Source organism: Xyrauchen texanus, chromosome 16, assembly GCF_025860055.1.
Source record: "Xyrauchen texanus isolate HMW12.3.18 chromosome 16, RBS_HiC_50CHRs, whole genome shotgun sequence".
NCBI lineage: Eukaryota > Metazoa > Chordata > Actinopteri > Cypriniformes > Catostomidae > Xyrauchen > Xyrauchen texanus.
Window position 1 is genome coordinate 3,489,504 of NC_068291.1, and position 18,122 is coordinate 3,507,625.

At 35.3% G+C, this 18,122-nt stretch overlaps 1 protein-coding gene across 1 annotated transcript in view; it reads right to left on the minus strand.

The window, feature by feature from the left end:
* Positions 1 to 15,581, minus strand: part of nol10 (nucleolar protein 10) — a 29,603-nt gene extending 14,022 nt beyond the window's left edge. Inside the window, exons 1-13 of the mRNA XM_052146008.1 lie at positions 15,425 to 15,581; positions 14,414 to 14,459; positions 14,201 to 14,299; positions 14,015 to 14,092; positions 13,449 to 13,486; positions 9,441 to 9,577; positions 7,052 to 7,117; positions 6,699 to 6,759; positions 6,538 to 6,623; positions 5,349 to 5,427; positions 5,091 to 5,240; positions 4,939 to 5,005; positions 2,900 to 2,952 (exon numbers count right to left, since the gene is read on the minus strand). Coding sequence (XP_052001968.1) covers positions 2,900 to 2,952; positions 4,939 to 5,005; positions 5,091 to 5,240; positions 5,349 to 5,427; positions 6,538 to 6,623; positions 6,699 to 6,759; positions 7,052 to 7,117; positions 9,441 to 9,577; positions 13,449 to 13,486; positions 14,015 to 14,092; positions 14,201 to 14,299; positions 14,414 to 14,459; positions 15,425 to 15,490 — 1,026 coding nt within the window. The 5' untranslated portion in view covers positions 15,491 to 15,581. The remainder of the gene's footprint in view (positions 1 to 2,899; positions 2,953 to 4,938; positions 5,006 to 5,090; positions 5,241 to 5,348; positions 5,428 to 6,537; positions 6,624 to 6,698; positions 6,760 to 7,051; positions 7,118 to 9,440; positions 9,578 to 13,448; positions 13,487 to 14,014; positions 14,093 to 14,200; positions 14,300 to 14,413; positions 14,460 to 15,424) is intronic.
* Between the last annotated feature and the right edge of the window lie 2,541 nt (positions 15,582 to 18,122).

Here is an 18,122-nt window from a genome sequence, read left to right on the forward strand (position 1 = left end):
AATCATGAGTCTCATGGAATAATTTATTAAACTTCTGAATTATACTCATTGTCCTTTTGAAGATCGAAGAGTTGGTCACCATAAACTGCCATTGTATGACATCACTGAGCCCAAAATGTTTTCACAATTTTCCCCTTTGGGTTAAGAAAAAGAAAGTCATATAGGTTTATATCAACACATGGGTGAGTAAACAAGGACGGAATTTAAATTTGAATTATCCCTTTAATCTGATAATATATTCAGCAGAGATTAAGATTATTGTAGTAGTCTCAACTCAGTTTAATGCAGAATATTGCATGTTTCAATTTATTCTACAATTTATTTATTTATTGTTTTACAGATTTTCAAACAAAATCTGCACAGAACATGCCAAAGAAGTCAGATTCTATCTTGGCCTAGACTCATCTAAACACTGTGATTATCACTGCATTCATATGCACAACGGACATGTCTCTGACTGGTTACTCGAACACATTTTAGAAATGCCTGGAGTATACCATAAGTGTATTCTCTAACTTTCACGGATAGTACATTATTGCAGCATCCGTAATTGTAATCTTGATCATTTTTCCAATTAATTATGCAGCCCCAAAGGAAAAAATAAATGAATAAGTCTCATTGTCAGTTACATAATACATTTCAGAGAGTGAATCTCACACAAAAAAAAAGATTCAATATGCAAATTTTAAATATTAAGTATGAAATATATTATATTTCACACCAAAATGAATAACGAAATTCATATTTAGCATTAAGAAATGTAATTCTATTTTACTATTAATATTTATTACAATGTGACATTCATGACAATTAAGCACATTTAAACCCCTCCCCCGGGTCTCAATAGTCTACTGTAAGGTGGGAAAAAAAATATTTAAATTGCATTTAAAGTATATTTGTAAAGTAATATTGCAAGTACACATTCTAGTTGAACTGAATTTGATTTATGCTGATTTTATTTCAAATAAATAGGACAAAACAAACAAATAAATAAAAAGATAAAAATCATTGTGTCCGGACATATATTACAATAATGGAATTGCAATAGATTTTTAAGTAATGAGAATTTGTATGGAAAATGTAATGAAAAATAATGTCAATGCAAAAAGCAAACACTCCTCGCTGGTATGAAAATGGGCTATAAAAAGTCTTATTTTTCAAATTTCTTCATGAGAATCACCCTTAATGTTCTGATAAACTATTTAAGCCACACAAAAATTGCAAGATATAAGTCTGTTTGAGAAGCATGTACATTGGCAAGAAAAGTATGTGAACCCTTTGGAATTAGCTGGTTTTCTGCATGAATTTGTCCTCATTAAAGTCACAAGTATAGACAAACACAATGTGCTTAAGCTAACAACACACAATTATAATCTTTCATGTCTTTTTTGGACACTTCTCATTTAACATTCAGTGCTGTGGGGAAAAAGTGAACCTCTACACAACAAAAGCTAATCAGAGTCAGTTGGCGGCAAACCTGGCACCCAATTAATGAAACAAGACTGGAGGTGTGGGTTATTGCTATTCTAACTTATAAAAAGCACTCAGACATTGAGTTTCACAAGAAGTATCTGCTGACATGGACCATGCCTCTCAGAACACCTACAATCAAGAATGGTTGCTTTGCATGAATCTGGAAAGAGTTACTAAGTTATCTAAAAGAGCTTAGATATTAATCTGTCCACAGAAAAACTGTCTATAAATGAAGACATGGCAGGACACCACGAATGAAGCAGCTGCTTTCCAAAAAAACACACACATCGCTGAGCACCTGAAAAAGGCCACCTTGACACTCCACAATGCTACTGGGAAAATGTTTTGTGGACTGATGAAACTAAAGTTGAATCGTTTGGGAAGAACTTGCAGAACTACGTATGACGTAAAAAGGGCACTGCATGCCAACATGAAAACATCCTGCCAATGATTAAGTATGTTGGAGAGAGCATCATGATTTGGTGCTGCTTTGTTGCTTCAAGATATCCTACAGGATAGTGTCAGGGTGGATGTGTGCTAGCTGAAGATCAGTAGAAGTTGGCTGGTTCAGTAGGACAATGACCCTAAACATTGAAGTAAATCAAATAAAACAGAATGGTTTAAAAAAGAAAATCCACCTTGGAGTGTCCCAGTGAGAGTCCAGACATTAATCTAATAGAGATGCTGTGGAATGACCTCAAGAGAGCCGTTCACACCAGACATCAAACGAATATGTCTGAACTGAAGCAGTTCTGTAAGGAAGAATGATCCAGAATTCCTTCTGAATGTTGTGCAGGTCTAATCCACAAATACCGGAAACACTTGATTGAGGTTATTGTTGCCAAAGGAGGATCGACCAGTTATTAAATCCAAGGGTTCTCTTTCTTTTTCCACAGCGCTGTGAATGTTTAATGGGATGTGTTCAATAAAGATATGAAAGATTATAATTGTTTGTGTTGTTAGCTTAAGCACATTGTGTTTGTCTATACTTGTGACTTTAATGAAGATGAGATCACATTTTATGACCAATTAATGCAGAAAACCAGCTAATTCCAAAGGGTTCACATATTTTCTTGCCACTGTATATGTTCTCATGAAGGGGCTGTTGTTTTATATTTTTCATTGGGTTATCTAGTGTGTTGTAGTCTGTAATGATGAACAGATTGCAAAGAAAAGGTGTTCTAATCAACTGGAGCACAGACTCTCATATCGTTACTCAGAAATGCTTTGTTTATCATGAACTACTATGCTCCAGTAACTATAACCAAGTCTCATTTAGGTGTGCACGCTTTTACTTAGAAAGGTGTAATAGGCAGAACAGGGTGTACACAGAAATGCAGTGACTAATCCGTAAACATGGAACAAAGTGAGCTCAATGTTTTGTTTGCTTTTAACTACCGCACTTCATATGTAATTTATGACTTACAGGAATGTAAAAGGTATTCATTTTGGGATCTTCGTTGGCAGTGAAGAGCATACCTGTAACAGTGAATAGATAAAACACTTCATTAGAAAAGCACAGGTCAGTGATAGTTTGTCACTGAATGCTTGTTCTTCACACTTGATGTGGCAATGTGAACGTGTGCATTCAGATCGAAACATACTTGACATACTCCCAGTAAATATATATAATTAAATATTTTGATGGTTCTTAACTGGTTTTTGATTATTTACCATCCAAAAAGTAAAAAATGTCCCTAAAAAAAAAGAAGTCTTAAATTACAATTTTTTTAAATTATTAAGTTTAAACAAACCTGCAACCCATTTTTGTATTGGGACCCACCAGTTGAGAAACACTGGAATAATGGATCTTATTAGTGGGTTTTTGATTATTTTGCCAAAGAACATTTACCACTAGATAACAGGGTAAAAATATAGATTTTCACATGCATTGTGATCTTTGTTTGAACAATCTCAATATAGATTCTTAAATCCCAAGATTCATATTTTAATCTACACTCACTGAGCACTTTATTGGGAGCACTATTGTCCTAATAAAGTGCCCGACGTAGTCTTTTGCTGTTGTAGCCAATCCGCCTCAATGATCGGCATGTTGTGCATTCTGAGATAATATTCTTCTCAATACAATTGTACAGAGTGGTTATCTGAGTTACTGTAGACTTTCTGTCAGTTCAAACCAGTCTGGCCATTCTCTGTTGACCTCTCTCATCAACAAGGCATTTCTGTCAACAGAACTGCCGCTCACTGGATGTTTTTTGTTTTTGGCACCATTCGGAGAAAATTCTAGAGATTGTTGTGTGTGAAAATCCCAGAAATAATCAAACCAGCTCGACTGGCACCAACAATCATTCCACGGTCCCAATCACTGAGATCAATTTTTTTTTTCCCATTCTGATGGTTGATATGAACATTAACTGAAGCTCCTGACCCGTACCTGCATGATTTTATGCACACATGATTGGCTGATAAGATAATCGCATGAAAATGTAGGTAAATAGGAGTTCCTAATAAAGTTTGGGGACAAAGGTCCCATCCTTCGGATGAGACGTTAAACTGAGGTCCTGACTCTCTGTGGTCATTAAAAGCCCCAGGGCAATTCTTGTAAAGAGTAGGGGTGTAACCCTGGTGTCCTGGCCAAATTCCCTCCATGAGCCCTTATCAACCATGGCCTCTAATAATCTCCATCAATAAATTGGCTCTATCACTCCACTCTCTCCTCTCCACCAATAGCTGGTGTGTGGTGAGTGTACTGGTGCACTATGTTTGCCGTTGCATTATCCAGGTGGACGCTGCACACTGGTGGTGGTTGAGAAGAGTCCCCTGTTCACTGTAAACACTTTGAGTGTAGTGTCAGAAGAGAGCAATATAAATGTAGCATTCATTAATTTGAGCACAATGAAGGAAGCAAAGGGACCCCCTATAACAATCTAATTGAGCCATAACATCTGCCAGAGTCTTACTCACATCTTTTAGGATATAAAAAAAAATACAAAAATCCCAGGGCACTTCTTGTAAAGAGTAGGTGTGTAACCCTACAAAAAACCTTGCGTCCACTTAGAGCTAGAAACGGCCCTGACGGGACGAGTGGAACCAAACCTTTACTCTCAACATGCAGTGAAACATCTCAGTACCAAAATTCAGAGTAAAAGATCGATATCTGGATTGTTCAAATGAAGATCGAGATTAATTGGGAAATCAGTATTTCCCAGTATTTTAACTAAGCCCTAAATTTATAATTTTTATTTTAGGTTTAACATGGCAAAAATGTAATTCTTTTTTTTTTTATCCCCTGATGGGAATCACTGATTTAAGGCACTCTGCTACTTGCTATTGCTAGCTGGTGGAAGGAAGAAAGTATTTTTTAGAATGACCTGCAGGTGAATAAATGACAGCATATTCATTTTGGGTGAACTATTCTTTTACAATATAGTGTGAACTGAACGGGTATCTTATGGTGGTAGAGCTTTCCTTATTGCAATGTTTTATGAATATTTGTGTACTAACCCGAAGCAGGGTAGAGGCACACATCGTTGATGTTGGCCTGAGGTTCGATGGATGAAAATACTTTGCCCTGAAATGAAAATAAACAATTCATTTGAAATTAACATGTCCAAGTCTGGATGTAAATATACCATCAAAGTCCAGAATTCACTTACATTTTCTCTGTTCCACATCTTGATGATTTTGGAGTCTGTAGACAGCACCAGGTCCAGCGGGTCATGGAAGTGAAGGGCTTTGATTGGGAGACCATAATAATGATCTTTAACCAGCAGTGGACGTGAGGAACGCAGATCAAAGATGAGAATCTGAGAAAACAGATCAAGTTGAACCATGACAATCATTCAGTGCTAGAATTGAATTTACATGACGTTGTTACACTTTAAATATTTGGATTAAAGAGGTAAAACAATGACCTGTCCAGTGCTGGTGCCCACCGCCATACCCAGAGAGCCATTAAACTTTAGTGCACTGACTGACGGCAAGCCATCCACCCTACAGACAGAGAAAAGAATAAAGCATGCTACTGATGAACACAAACAGGGTTCCCTCTCTTTTCAAGGCACAATTTCCCAGGACATTTTAATGTGTCCAACAAGTGTACTATTTAAGCACAAACGCATGCGTCTATTTAAATCGAGCTTTTATCAAGGCGTTTCAGTTTTTCATATGCATTTTTACTAGATTCAGTGATTCCTTCCATGTTTTCCACATACTACATGTGCCAACCGTGGTATAAGCAGACACGGAAGGCAAAATCACCAACTAAGAGTGTGAATTCCTTGTCAAAAGAAAATCCATGGTCCGACCATCATCGTTGTCTATGTTTTTACATTTACATTTATGCATTTGGCAGACGCTTTTATCCAAAGCGACTTACAGTGCACTTATTACAGGGACAGTCCCCCCGGAGCAACCTGGAGTTAAGTGCCTTGCTCAAGGGCCCAACGGTGGCATCTTGGTGGTGCTGGGGCTTGAACCCCCAACCTTCTGGTCAGTAACCCTGAGCCTCAACCACTGAGCCACCACTGGTTAACGCAACTGCAATATTGGAACGAAAAAATTTGTATTTTGTCCTATATCAATACTTAAACTATTTTGTTGGAGCAAAGCAGAGATGCCAGCAGATGAGCACAGAATGTAAGTGACAGTTAACCGTTGACATCGTTTCACAATGCGCAAACATCGGCAGTGATCACATCTGAATTACGATCTTTGGGACAGTGTACACAACAGGCTAAACTAGTTCAGCACCAGTCGTTCACACCTCGTACTAAAGAGAAGTTCATGAATGACTAATTATTCTTACAAGGAATGTTTCAGAATGTAATTCAAGTTAAACTCTATTGACAGTGTTTGTGGAATAATGTTGATTACCACAGAAAATTATTTTCACATCCCTATTTTTCTAAACATAAATAAATGTGTCCATGGCATACAATTTCATTCAGATTTTGAGACTCAAATATTAGGAAAAGGCCTCTCGTCTAGATTTCCTAAATGAAGTTGTGTTCAGAACCCTGAATTAAGGCTGCTGACATTTGCACATTGAACAACCTGCTTTTAGATTTTTGGAAATAAAGAGCTCATGTGACTGTAACTTACTCTGTCCCGCCAGTGATGCTGCTGAGAGCACAGTCCAAAACACCCACTCTACTCCTCACTCGAGGGTCCCAGCAGTCCACTCTCCCCTTCACACAAACACACATCTCATTAACACAAAACAACACAAATATCAGTCATACATTACTGAGAATAATACATACCTCTAATGTCCCAGCGGCAAATAAATGATGAACAGGGTTGATGTCACATACATTGATTTCACTGTAAAGACATGTGATTTTAGAATTCATATTGAACACAGCAGTATTTGCATTTGTAAACACTTGCTTTATGAACACTACAGGACTCATCCAAATAAAGGATATCCTATTCATTGCAAACTATCAGTCACTGAAAGCATGCTTTAGTCAACGGTATCGCATCCACAAAGTGTCTGCACCAGCAGTCTGCTATCCTCTGAGATTTTGAAGTATTTATGGAATGATGGGAAAGAAAGAAATGCAGTGAACAATATACAAGATATAATGGTGGCCTCTGGTGGTGAGATACTCACGCTGCATCTGTCTGCAAGGAGTTGAGAAATCGGCCTTGTTCAAGATTCAGGCGGAAGATCTCTGAACTATTGGCCCAAAAGAAACAAAACACAACAAAAAATGTCATTCTAAATACAAGCCATCTAATAATGTACATTTCTCTCACTTTAATGCAGTGGTGGTTTGATATTACATCAGACTTTATGGCTGCTTACCAAATACACAATTAAATTTACATGAAACAATGATTTAAGATGAAACAAAATTATTATGCATGATGAAAAAGGTGCTGGGAAATAAACTGCCAAATATACAGTTTAGCAGTCATTATACAGAAGTATTTGACTACAGAATAAAGCAACTGATCACAATCATGTATTCCAGAGAACCATGTTTTTAAATATATATATATATATATATATATATATATATATATTTATTTATTTATTTATTCATTATTCCAAACTTTTGGCCACCATACACACACACACACACACACACAGATTGGAATAATGTACAGATTTTGCTTTTTCGGACGGAAATTGGTACTTTAATTCACCAAAGTGGCATTCAACTGATCACAAAGTATAGTCAGGACATTACTGATGTAAAAACCAGCACATCACCATTTGAAAAAAGTCATTTTTTATCAAATCTAGACAGCAGCATCACTAACACCTTATCCTTGAGTAATCATGCTAATTTGTTACTAGAAAATCAAAGGCACCAGAAGCATCAAAGGGTTAGTTCATGCAAAAATGTTAATTATTCCATAATTTACTCATGCTCAAGCCATCCTAGGTGTATATGACGTTCTTCTCTCAGGCAAACACAATCAGAGTTATATTAAAAATATCCTGGCTCTTTCAAGCTTTATAATGGGAGTGAATGGTACCTTAGATTTTGAATCCCAAAAAAGGGGCAACCATCAATCACAAAAGTAATCCATACGGCTCCAGGGGGATAATAAAGGCCTTCTGAAGTGAAGCGAATCGTTTTGTAAGACAAATATCCAGATTTATAACTTATTTTAACTATAAACTATAATCACTGGCTTCCTCTATTCATTCCGATTATAAAGCTTGGAAGAGCCAGGATATTTTTTAGTATAACTCTGATTGTGTTTTCCTGAAAGAAGAACGTCATATACACCTAGGATGGCTTGAGGGTGAGTAAATTATGGGATAATTAAAATGTTTGGGTGAACTAACCCTGTAAGTACTGCAGTGCATCATCTCCTCATGGACTGCACCAGATTTCCCAGTTCTTGCTGTGAAATGTTACCCCACTGTTCCACCGAGGCACTTGCAAGTTCCCGGATATTTCTGGGGGAATGGCCCTTGCCCTCACCCTCCCATCCAACAGGACTCAGACGTGCTCAATGGGATTGAGATCCGGTCTCTTTAATGGCCATGGCAGAACACTGACATTCCTATCTAGCAGGATATCCCGCACAGAACGAGCAGTATGGCTGGTGGCGTCGTCATGCTGGAGGGTCATGTCAGGATGAGTACCACATGAGGGAGGAGGATGTTCTCCCTGTAACGCACAGTGTTGAGATTGCCTGCAATGACAACAAGTTCAGTCCGATGATGCTGTGACACACCGCTCCAGACCATGATGGACACTTCCCTCCAAATCAATCCTGCTCCAGAGTACAGGCCTCTGTGTAAAACTCATTCCTTTGATGATGAACACGAGTCCGACCTTCACCCCTGGTGAGACAAAACCGTGACTCGTCAGTGAAGAGCACGTTTTGCTAGTCCTGTCTGGTCCAGTGAAGGAGGGTTTGAGCCCATAGGTGGTGATGTTGTCGGTGACGTCTGTTAAGGACCTGCCTTACAACAGGTCTACAAGCCCTCAGTCCAGCCTCTCTCAGCCTTTCACAGGTGTGATATTCGGAAGTAAAGATCCTGTGCAGGTGTTGTTACACGTGGTCTGCCACTGCGAGGATGATCAGCTGTCCTTCCTGTCTCCCTCTAGAGTCTTAGCCATCTCGCAGTACTGACATTGCAATGTATTGCCCTTGCCACGATCACACAGGTGGGACCCTGGGCATCTTTCTTTTGGTGTATTTCAGAGTCAGTAGAAAGGTCTCTTTAGTGTCCTAAGTTTTTATAACTGTGATCTTAATTGCCGTCTGTAAGCTGTTAGTGTCTTAACGACCGTTCTACAGGTGCATGTTCATTAATCGTTTATGGTTCATTGAACAAGCATGAAAACATTGTTTAAACCCTTTACAATAAAGATCTGTAAAATTATCTTTAAAATACAATGTCCGGAAAAAGGGACGTTTCTTTTGTTGCTGAGTTTATAAGGAATATATTTCAATATAATGACAATCATTTTCACTCTTGCTGTAAATAGGGCTGAATAAAAACATGATAAAATGTTGGGGTGGCCTCTCACCTGGCACCAACGAAGTAAAGGTCACATGAAGGATAATGGTAGGAGAAATCTCTGCCAAACTTCGGGATGCGAGTCTTATAGTAATGACCGTGCTGCGAGTGGAATTCCACATAGCGGTCCATACGCAGGAACACCAGCTATAAGCAAACAAAGAAAACATTATACAAATGATCAATTACACTTGCACAGCGAAACACATGTTCTTAATAATTGTGTCTTGTTTTCCAGTAAAAATATCTAAACCATAAAACAAGATATAACAATTGAAGCAAAATTGTGTAAGACAAGTCTTTTTAAAAAAAAGTATATATATTTTTTCTCTTTGGAATATGAAAGGTTATTTTTGGTACTTTTCAAATGCCTTATGTAAATATTTTATTGATTTAGCCTCATCCCAGTCCCAGACTTTCAGTATTAAACCAGGAAAATCCATTATAAAAATTATTACATGTTTAGTAATATGATAATCTAAACAAGAGTGATATATATATATATATATATATATTATTAGGGATGCACCAAATTTAAAATTTTGGGCCGAAACCGAAAATCCAGGATGCACTTGGCCGAAAACCGAAACTAACCTTTTTTTTTTTTTTTTTTTTTTACCTATTTCAAAAAATATAATTGTATTAATATTATACTTTTTCATTAATTTCATGAATTTCATGAATCTGAATTAAAAAACTACAAACCAATCAAATAAATCGCACTTTTACACCAAAATTGGACAAAAAATATATTAAAACTATATTAAATATTATTCTTCATTCAGTTCAGTAAATATCAAATTTTACAGATTTTATTAACAATTATCCAAATAATGTAAAGTTTTAGAAAACTATTATATGCAAAACAACAGTCAATGTACATCTTTCAAAAAGTTTAAATATGCAACAGTAATTTTAATTAAAACAACAGGCAGAACACAGAATGGTCTCTATTCCACTGATCTATATATAACTATAATATATAATTATATATATAGATCAGTGCTCTATTCTGTTTATGTAAACGTATGTACAACAAAAACAACAGTGCAAAACAGCAGTAATTGAACTAAATCCAACCTCAACTGTAAACGACAGATGTATCCTCAAGTGAAGAACAAGTGTAATGTAATTGCTATACACATCATATTGGACCGCTTTCTATTTAAGTACAAGAACAAAAGTTGCTAAACTTTCTGACAGTCTCTCCTGTCAGAAAGCTCATCAAGAACATGAGATGCTGCACTGAACAGTCTCTCACTCTCTGTGCTGGTGCTTGGGCAGATTGCATACCTGTGCGCAATCCGCGCAAGCAAAGGAAAGCGGTGTTTGTTTATGCGACCGTAGTCAAGGGGATTGTCGCATCTGGCAATGGGTAGTTCAGCTAGATACGTCTCGAGTTGTGGCGTAGCTGCGCTAGTTGTGGCACTTTCCTGTAGAATCTCTTGCTGTACTCTGTGTGTGTGTGTGTGTGTGTGTGTGTGTATATATATCTTGAGATTTCTGCTGAATAAACACTGCAGATCGCAAATTTGATGTCCTTATCAGAAACTTTGAAGAATGTCCACACCGCTGACATGATCGCCTTTGTTTGGTAGCGCTGTGATAAGGGCTAGATCGATCCAGAGTGAAATCTGAGCACTGAGGGGCGGGGCGAGGAGGTATATATTTTCGGCCTTTTTTCTCTTTCGGCCAAAAACCGAATTTTCGCCCGCCGAAATTTCGGTGCATCCCTACATATTATATATATATTTTTTTTATTCTAGAAATAAAAAAAATAAAGAATAATGAGTGCCCCACAGTTGTGGCATCATTTCCAACACACCAAACCATTTTGCCTTTTTCAAAAGTTAGAGAACTTGTTAAAGCTGCACTATGTAAAAAACATTTTTGTTGTTGAAGCTTATATTGTTTGTCTTGCTTTAATAAATGAAACATTACTCATGTGTCCAGGTCGTGATGCGTTTATAAGTTTTGTTTATTACAGTGAAGTTACTGTTACATGTTTACCAATATTCATAACTTCTGAGTATTTTATAACATTGCTGCAGTTTCAAAATTCCCAAATTGTGAGACTCTAAATGTGTTTTTTAGGCAATTATTTTTCCATTTTTCCTCAGTCACATAAATGCACTGTTGGTGACCCTCTACATAATCCCTTAAGCAGAATTTATTTCATTTATGTTTTGCCTGATGAATACCTAATGGTCTAAACGTGTAAGCCAGTAAAGTATTTTTGGGGCAATGCATCTGTGTACAGACACGTTTAAAGATGTTTAAACGGATCTTAAAAGCCACTATAGGTACGTTTCCCATGAATGTATGCTCATCTCAAGTTTGTAATGTTATTATAAAGTAATGTTTATAATTATTTTAGTGTGCAACCATCTGTCTGTTGTAACTTTATTTCCAAATAAACGATTACAATTGTATTATTGTAATTGTTATATTGCATATTTCTGCGTATTATTTTCAAGTTCAAAGAATTTCATCATTATTAACCCATGTGCGTCAATAAAAGCAAATTACTCCGGTCCATCGAGGTAAAAAACGAGAGCGTCAAAAAACTGCCATAATAATATTGTACATTAATATTATTTTCCACTTTCAATTAGTTCATTTTTTTAAACCAACATCAGTCCTGATCATAACTACCAAATATTCATTCATTTTTTGGATTTTAACCCTTTAAAAATGGCAGTTTGTTTACATGATGCCACTGTTGTTTTACACACACACACACACACACACACACACACACACACACACACACACACACACTGTTTAGCTGCATCATTTATTCAATTGCTCTGCAGTGCTCTATAATACAGCAAACAGAAAATAGGAAGAAAGAAAAAAAAAAGCATGCAAAAAAATATATTTTAAAGCTAGGGCTCCGGAATGAAAGCATAATATCATAGAATTCACTGGGATCAAATATTGCAATTTTAATGAGTTTCAATGGGGACATTTGTGTCCTGAAGGTCCTGAGTGTAACTATTTTGCGTACACAGTGTATTATAGATGTATTATAGAAACTGAGGATGAAATATAAAAATTCATAGTGTAGCTTTAATCAAGTCGACAAAAGTGTCTGAAAGTAAATATCACTTGTGTGCAGAGGATTTTTATTTTCAATCAAGTTGTAATTTTGCCAAATTATGCAAAAAGTGTGAAAATGTTAATCATGTGTTTTGAGGATACATAAAATATTAGCCATCAAATTAACCTTAACCAGACAAAAGAGTCTGTCATTTAATAAAAACATTAAAAAAAAAAAACTTAAAAATGTCATTTCCACCATTTTATCCTATTAAACGCAATACAGAATTAGATGTTCTGGAAATAAAACTGTGGTGGGAATTTATGACTTTCAGAAAATAATAAAATCTCTACAATAGCTTGAAAAGACTATTCACAATTATAGCATTGTTATTTTTTAAATGCCTGATGAAGGTCGTGACAAAAACATTGCAATAAATTCTGATGTCTTTGCTTGTAGTGTATAGGATGTGAGGTTTGTTTATTTTAGAAAAAATGACGAATCTCCTAAAATGCATGTACATACACTGTTGGACACTGTTAGAAGACCTATTTAATAAACTAGTGAATGTGACTATTTTTTTAACAAGACCTTCTAGAAATACACAGTGCTCAAAGTGCCTGAAGTTAAAGAAACAACCATTTATACATTTTCTTGTTTTAAGCCTACACCTCACTAAGTGTTGTTAGATTTAGGCTTAAAACAAACAACAACAAAAAACTATCTGGCAATGGAGAAAGAAAAATGAACTTATTCAAGATATATTCTCACAAAAACGTTTACACAATTTTGCTTCTCAAGGCAATGTATCTTGTTTTAAGGTTGTATGCATGTTTTTTACTGGATAAGATAAAAATCACACCGTTTTAAGATTGAAAAAAGTTGTAATCAGTGGTGTGCAAAGACATACACATGTAAATAAACAACCACAAACAGGCAAAAAAAAAAAAAAAGGGGGGCGGTTATGAGTTTTACCTTTGAGTAGTCTTCTGATAGAATGTCAAACGCCACCACTGTGAGGAGAGTAAAAACCTTTGGTAAACGCTGAAGCCTCCTAAATTACATCATCAACTTAAGTCTTCGATGAATCCAGATCTCTTCATTCTTAACAAATTTCCCACAAGATTTTCATCAAATTCAGTACAAATATTTCATACAACATGATTCTGAAAAAGCATGCAAAATTGTTTGGAGACCGGACAATGGTTAGCACTATAACAGACAGGAATGTTAAAAAAGCCATATCTCTGTGGTTCTCAACAGTCAACAAACTTTGGCCATTTTTGCTTGGAGGACAGTGAAACAGGTGAATAATTCCATGGCTTACATACAAGAAGAGACCAGAGTAACATTAAGTTTTATTCTTACTATTCAAGAACTTTACCCTTACAAAACAAGATTAGCTTAGTGTAGTTTCAAGTTAACTATGTGTATGTGACGAATGAACCACTTTGACTTTCTAACATTTCTGCAAGTTATTTGTTGCCCCAAAAAGACCATTTTCATTAATGGCATGCATTACTAGTGATTTCAATACTTACCATCAGACTCCAAGCAACGCTCAAACTTCAGAGACAAATGGTAAGTGTCGTAGCATCGAACCCTCGGTTTGTATGTGCCTGAAAGTATTTCAAAAGTGCACACCAAGTTTCAAAACAAAATTTAACATGGCTTACAATTCTTTATATTATTTTTCCTTTCACATTATAAGGCATTTCGACACAGACCTGCAGCTATAATGTACTGGCCATCTCGGGACACTTTGATGGAGGTGCAGACAGTTGGCATCTCAAAATCCTGAATGAGCTCGATTCTCCTCTGGATATCTGATGATTGAGGATTTGACAAAACCGATTGGGTTAGAAGAAAGCTCTTCTAAACGTAGCACACTTTACATAAATGCATGAAGAAAAACAACTTTAAATATAAAAGAGACTTACCAACATCGTTCTTCTGTAAAGCTCTCTTCTTTCGATCAGATATCCACTGAAGTGAACAATGCATTGTTTAATAATCTGACAGTATATGTTTACTCAAACACAGAAACATGCCAACAACTTCAATATCATTACATATAATAAATCACTGCATAACATAAACAGTCTATTAAAGAAATGATTGATTTAATATAATACAATAATATACATACAAGAACAAATACATTTAATTTATTACATAATACCAAAGCATGGGTTATATACAGAGTAAAATAATAATAAATAAAATATCTAAAAATCCTTAAAACAAGAAATATTACTTGAGACGCTCTAAAGAAATGCACATGATGTACTTGTTTACAGAATAATAATAATTAAAAAAAGATTATATAGGAGATTATGCTTAAAACAAGAGAAGAAAATGCCAATGAGGTTAAAAAATTACAATAAATATATGTAAACGTTTTCCTTTTTATTAATTTTATTTTCTCACCACATGAGCAAAAACATTAGTCTTGTTATAGTCAAAAATGCTACTAAATTTATTTAGGTTTCTCTGGAAAAAATAAAAAAATATATATGATGTAATTTTTCTTCTAAAGTAAATGGTTCTTGCATTAAGAATGTATAGATCCTTTCACCGGAAAACAATCCAAAAATAGTAAGAAAATAATTATTTGCAGTTTACTCTTTCTAGGCGCATGTAATTCTAGACTCTTATTTTATTTGTATTTTTTTTTAACAATGCATGAACAGTCTTATTATGATTACCATAAACTATTAATTAACAAAAATAAACGAATAAGTAAAAAAAACAATTTGCTTTACTGCTTACTGTCTTTACAAGCGGACCTTGTTTACATAAAATTGCCAGGTTAACATGTACATAAAATAAAAGAAGGTAATGTTTTTTATCCTGAGTAGAGGATACAATTTTACACTACAAGGATTACCGTCTTTATTTGCCTGGCTAAAAACTCTTTTAAGCTAACACAAACAAATGATTCACTTTACCTCCGGAAGAGATTTTCCATGGCTTAGATTATATATCTTCACATTATTTATACTGGACACCTGCATCTCCAAAGCGGTCAGATGGAGCTGTCAAATATAACGCATACAATTATGTACAAAAATTGATACTAGCCAGCATGCATATCGCACCCATGTGGTTACCTCAACAGGAAGGAAGAAGGTGCAGTCCGTGTGGAAACAGATCAAGCGACAATAGTTCCTAGCGGTTTCAGGTATATGGAGCCAGAAATTTGCCAAAACAATTTGAATTAGAATTGTGTACATTTGAATTAAAGACTTTTGAATTTGAATTCTAAGTGTGATTTTGCCAAATTTAATATTATGTTGTATTTTAAATAGGTTTGAATTTGAATTTTTTAAACTCCAATCCTGGACATTTCATATTTAACCAAATTGAATTTTGGCACAAAAAATGTATTTATAAATACGTATTTTCAAACAGCAAATTTTTGGTTCTGAATTATTACACTGTAAATATCCCATTTTAAAAAAATACAGCTTCAAGTTTTCAAGATGAAGAAGAAATTCAGAACACCAAATTCAATATTCTAAAACGCAGAAATTCAGAACTACAGAAAGTGGGTCAGAGATCAAGCTTTGGTGTTCCACAGGGAAGAGTAGAGGTCTCGGAAAAGTCGAACGGAGAATTTTGGCCAATTACAGGTCGAGGTGCAATAATTCTCTGGCGCGAGCGTGATACAAAAGGTCGCCATTCTGACCATGAAGTGGTTCTCAGTTAGCACATTCTCGCCGGCTAAATCACACACATTTGAATGATCATTCGTGATGGTCATGTCTTGAGCTCAAAACGCACTTACAAACACCAACAAGTGTTTGAAATAACATCCGACTTGGATCTGATGTGGATTCCGATCACAGAATGAAGCAGAATTACATTCATTATTGAGTTATATGTTATGCTTACTCTTACGCATACTAATCACTTTCATACTAAATATATTTTATACTTAAACAAAAACCAGAGACCACTTAGACAAATGTCTCATGTTCTGAGAATGTGCTAACGTGCTAACCATAAAAATATAAATCATAGATAAGAACCACTTCATGGTCAGAATGGCGACCTTTTGAATCACGCTAGCGGCAGAGAATTACCTGTAATTGGCCAAAATGCTCCGTTCAACTTTTCCGAGACCCTCTACTCTTCCCTGTGGAACACGGAAGCTTGATCTCTGACCCACTTTCTGTAGGTCTGAATTTCTACGGTTTGAATTTTTAGAATATTGAATTTGGTGTTCTGAATTTCTTCTTCATCTTGAAAACTTGAAGCTGTATTTTTTTAAATGGGATATTTACAGTGTAAGAATTCAGAACCAAAAATTTGCTGTTTGAATATACATATTTATAAAATTGTGGCAAAAAAAAAAATCAATTTGGTTAAATATGAAATGTCAAGGATTGGAATTAAAAAAAAATTCAAATTCAAATATTTAAAATACAACATTATATTAAATTTGGCAAAATCACACTTATAATTCAAATTCAAAAGTCTATAATTCAAATGTACACAATTCTAATTCAAATTGTTTTGTCAGATTTCTGGCTCCATACAGGTACAGATAGAAATAAAATGAATAAATTTTAAATTGAGTTTAAATTGTTAATCCCAAATGACACTTAACTTTAATCAGCCATAGCAATATAGATTATTCACAGTAGCGCCATCTTTGATTTTTGACGGGAATGAAAACGAGGCTGTGAGGGAGCCTTACAACAACAGTACGTTTCCATCCAAGGATTTTTTGCGAAAAAAGTTTTAATTCCCTGTATTAAATTATATAAATTACCAAATGAAAAAAGCATTAAATTAAAAAAAATTACCAAACATTTTTTTTTCTTAACTTAAATTAGCCTTACCCTGTTCTGTAGATCAAAACAGTCGGCTGAATGACATTCTCAGAATTTCTGCACTTTTTTCAAGACTATAAACTATCAGAATTATTTGTTCAATGCTGGGTTCACTTTCAGAAAACAAGCTTTTGAACATTTTAAAGCTTTTATTTTAAATCTCGGATCGTATTTGCTGAGCTTCTTCAGAAAATGTAAATTACATTATGACACTAAAATTAATTTTAGATGATAATCAAGTTCAGTTGGTTGTTAAAAGTTGCTGGACAAATATGCGGGACATAATGCAGTTGTGATGGTGATGCTTTAGATTAGATTGTTCAAACTAGCCTACTGAATATCAAGAATGTATCATATGGAAACCCTGATATTACACTGCATCAAATTTTCTTTAATAGCTGTGCACACAGCATATACACACAAAGAGCAGCCTAGGTTCCCCTGGCCACCTTAATCCACCTCTGACTATAACTTTATTGCAGTCTGTTGCTCAAAGGAAATGAACAGATTTAACCTTACTTTACGTTTCTTTACCACCAGGAGGCACAGTCTACAAAATGAACAGGAACCCTCAGGAGGGCACAAGATGACATCGAAGTTGGGCATTCATTATTTCGACATGTTACGCATTCAAGCAGGACACAAAATTATTTGAGAAAAATGTATTAATAAAATCTGTCATATATAACCAATTAAAGTATTTAAATAAAGCACTGATATTTAAATATTTTTTTAAATGCAGAGGCTTTGGTGGCTATACTAAGTCACCAAAAGCCTCTTCTTTGCACTAATTAAAACTAGCGTTAGA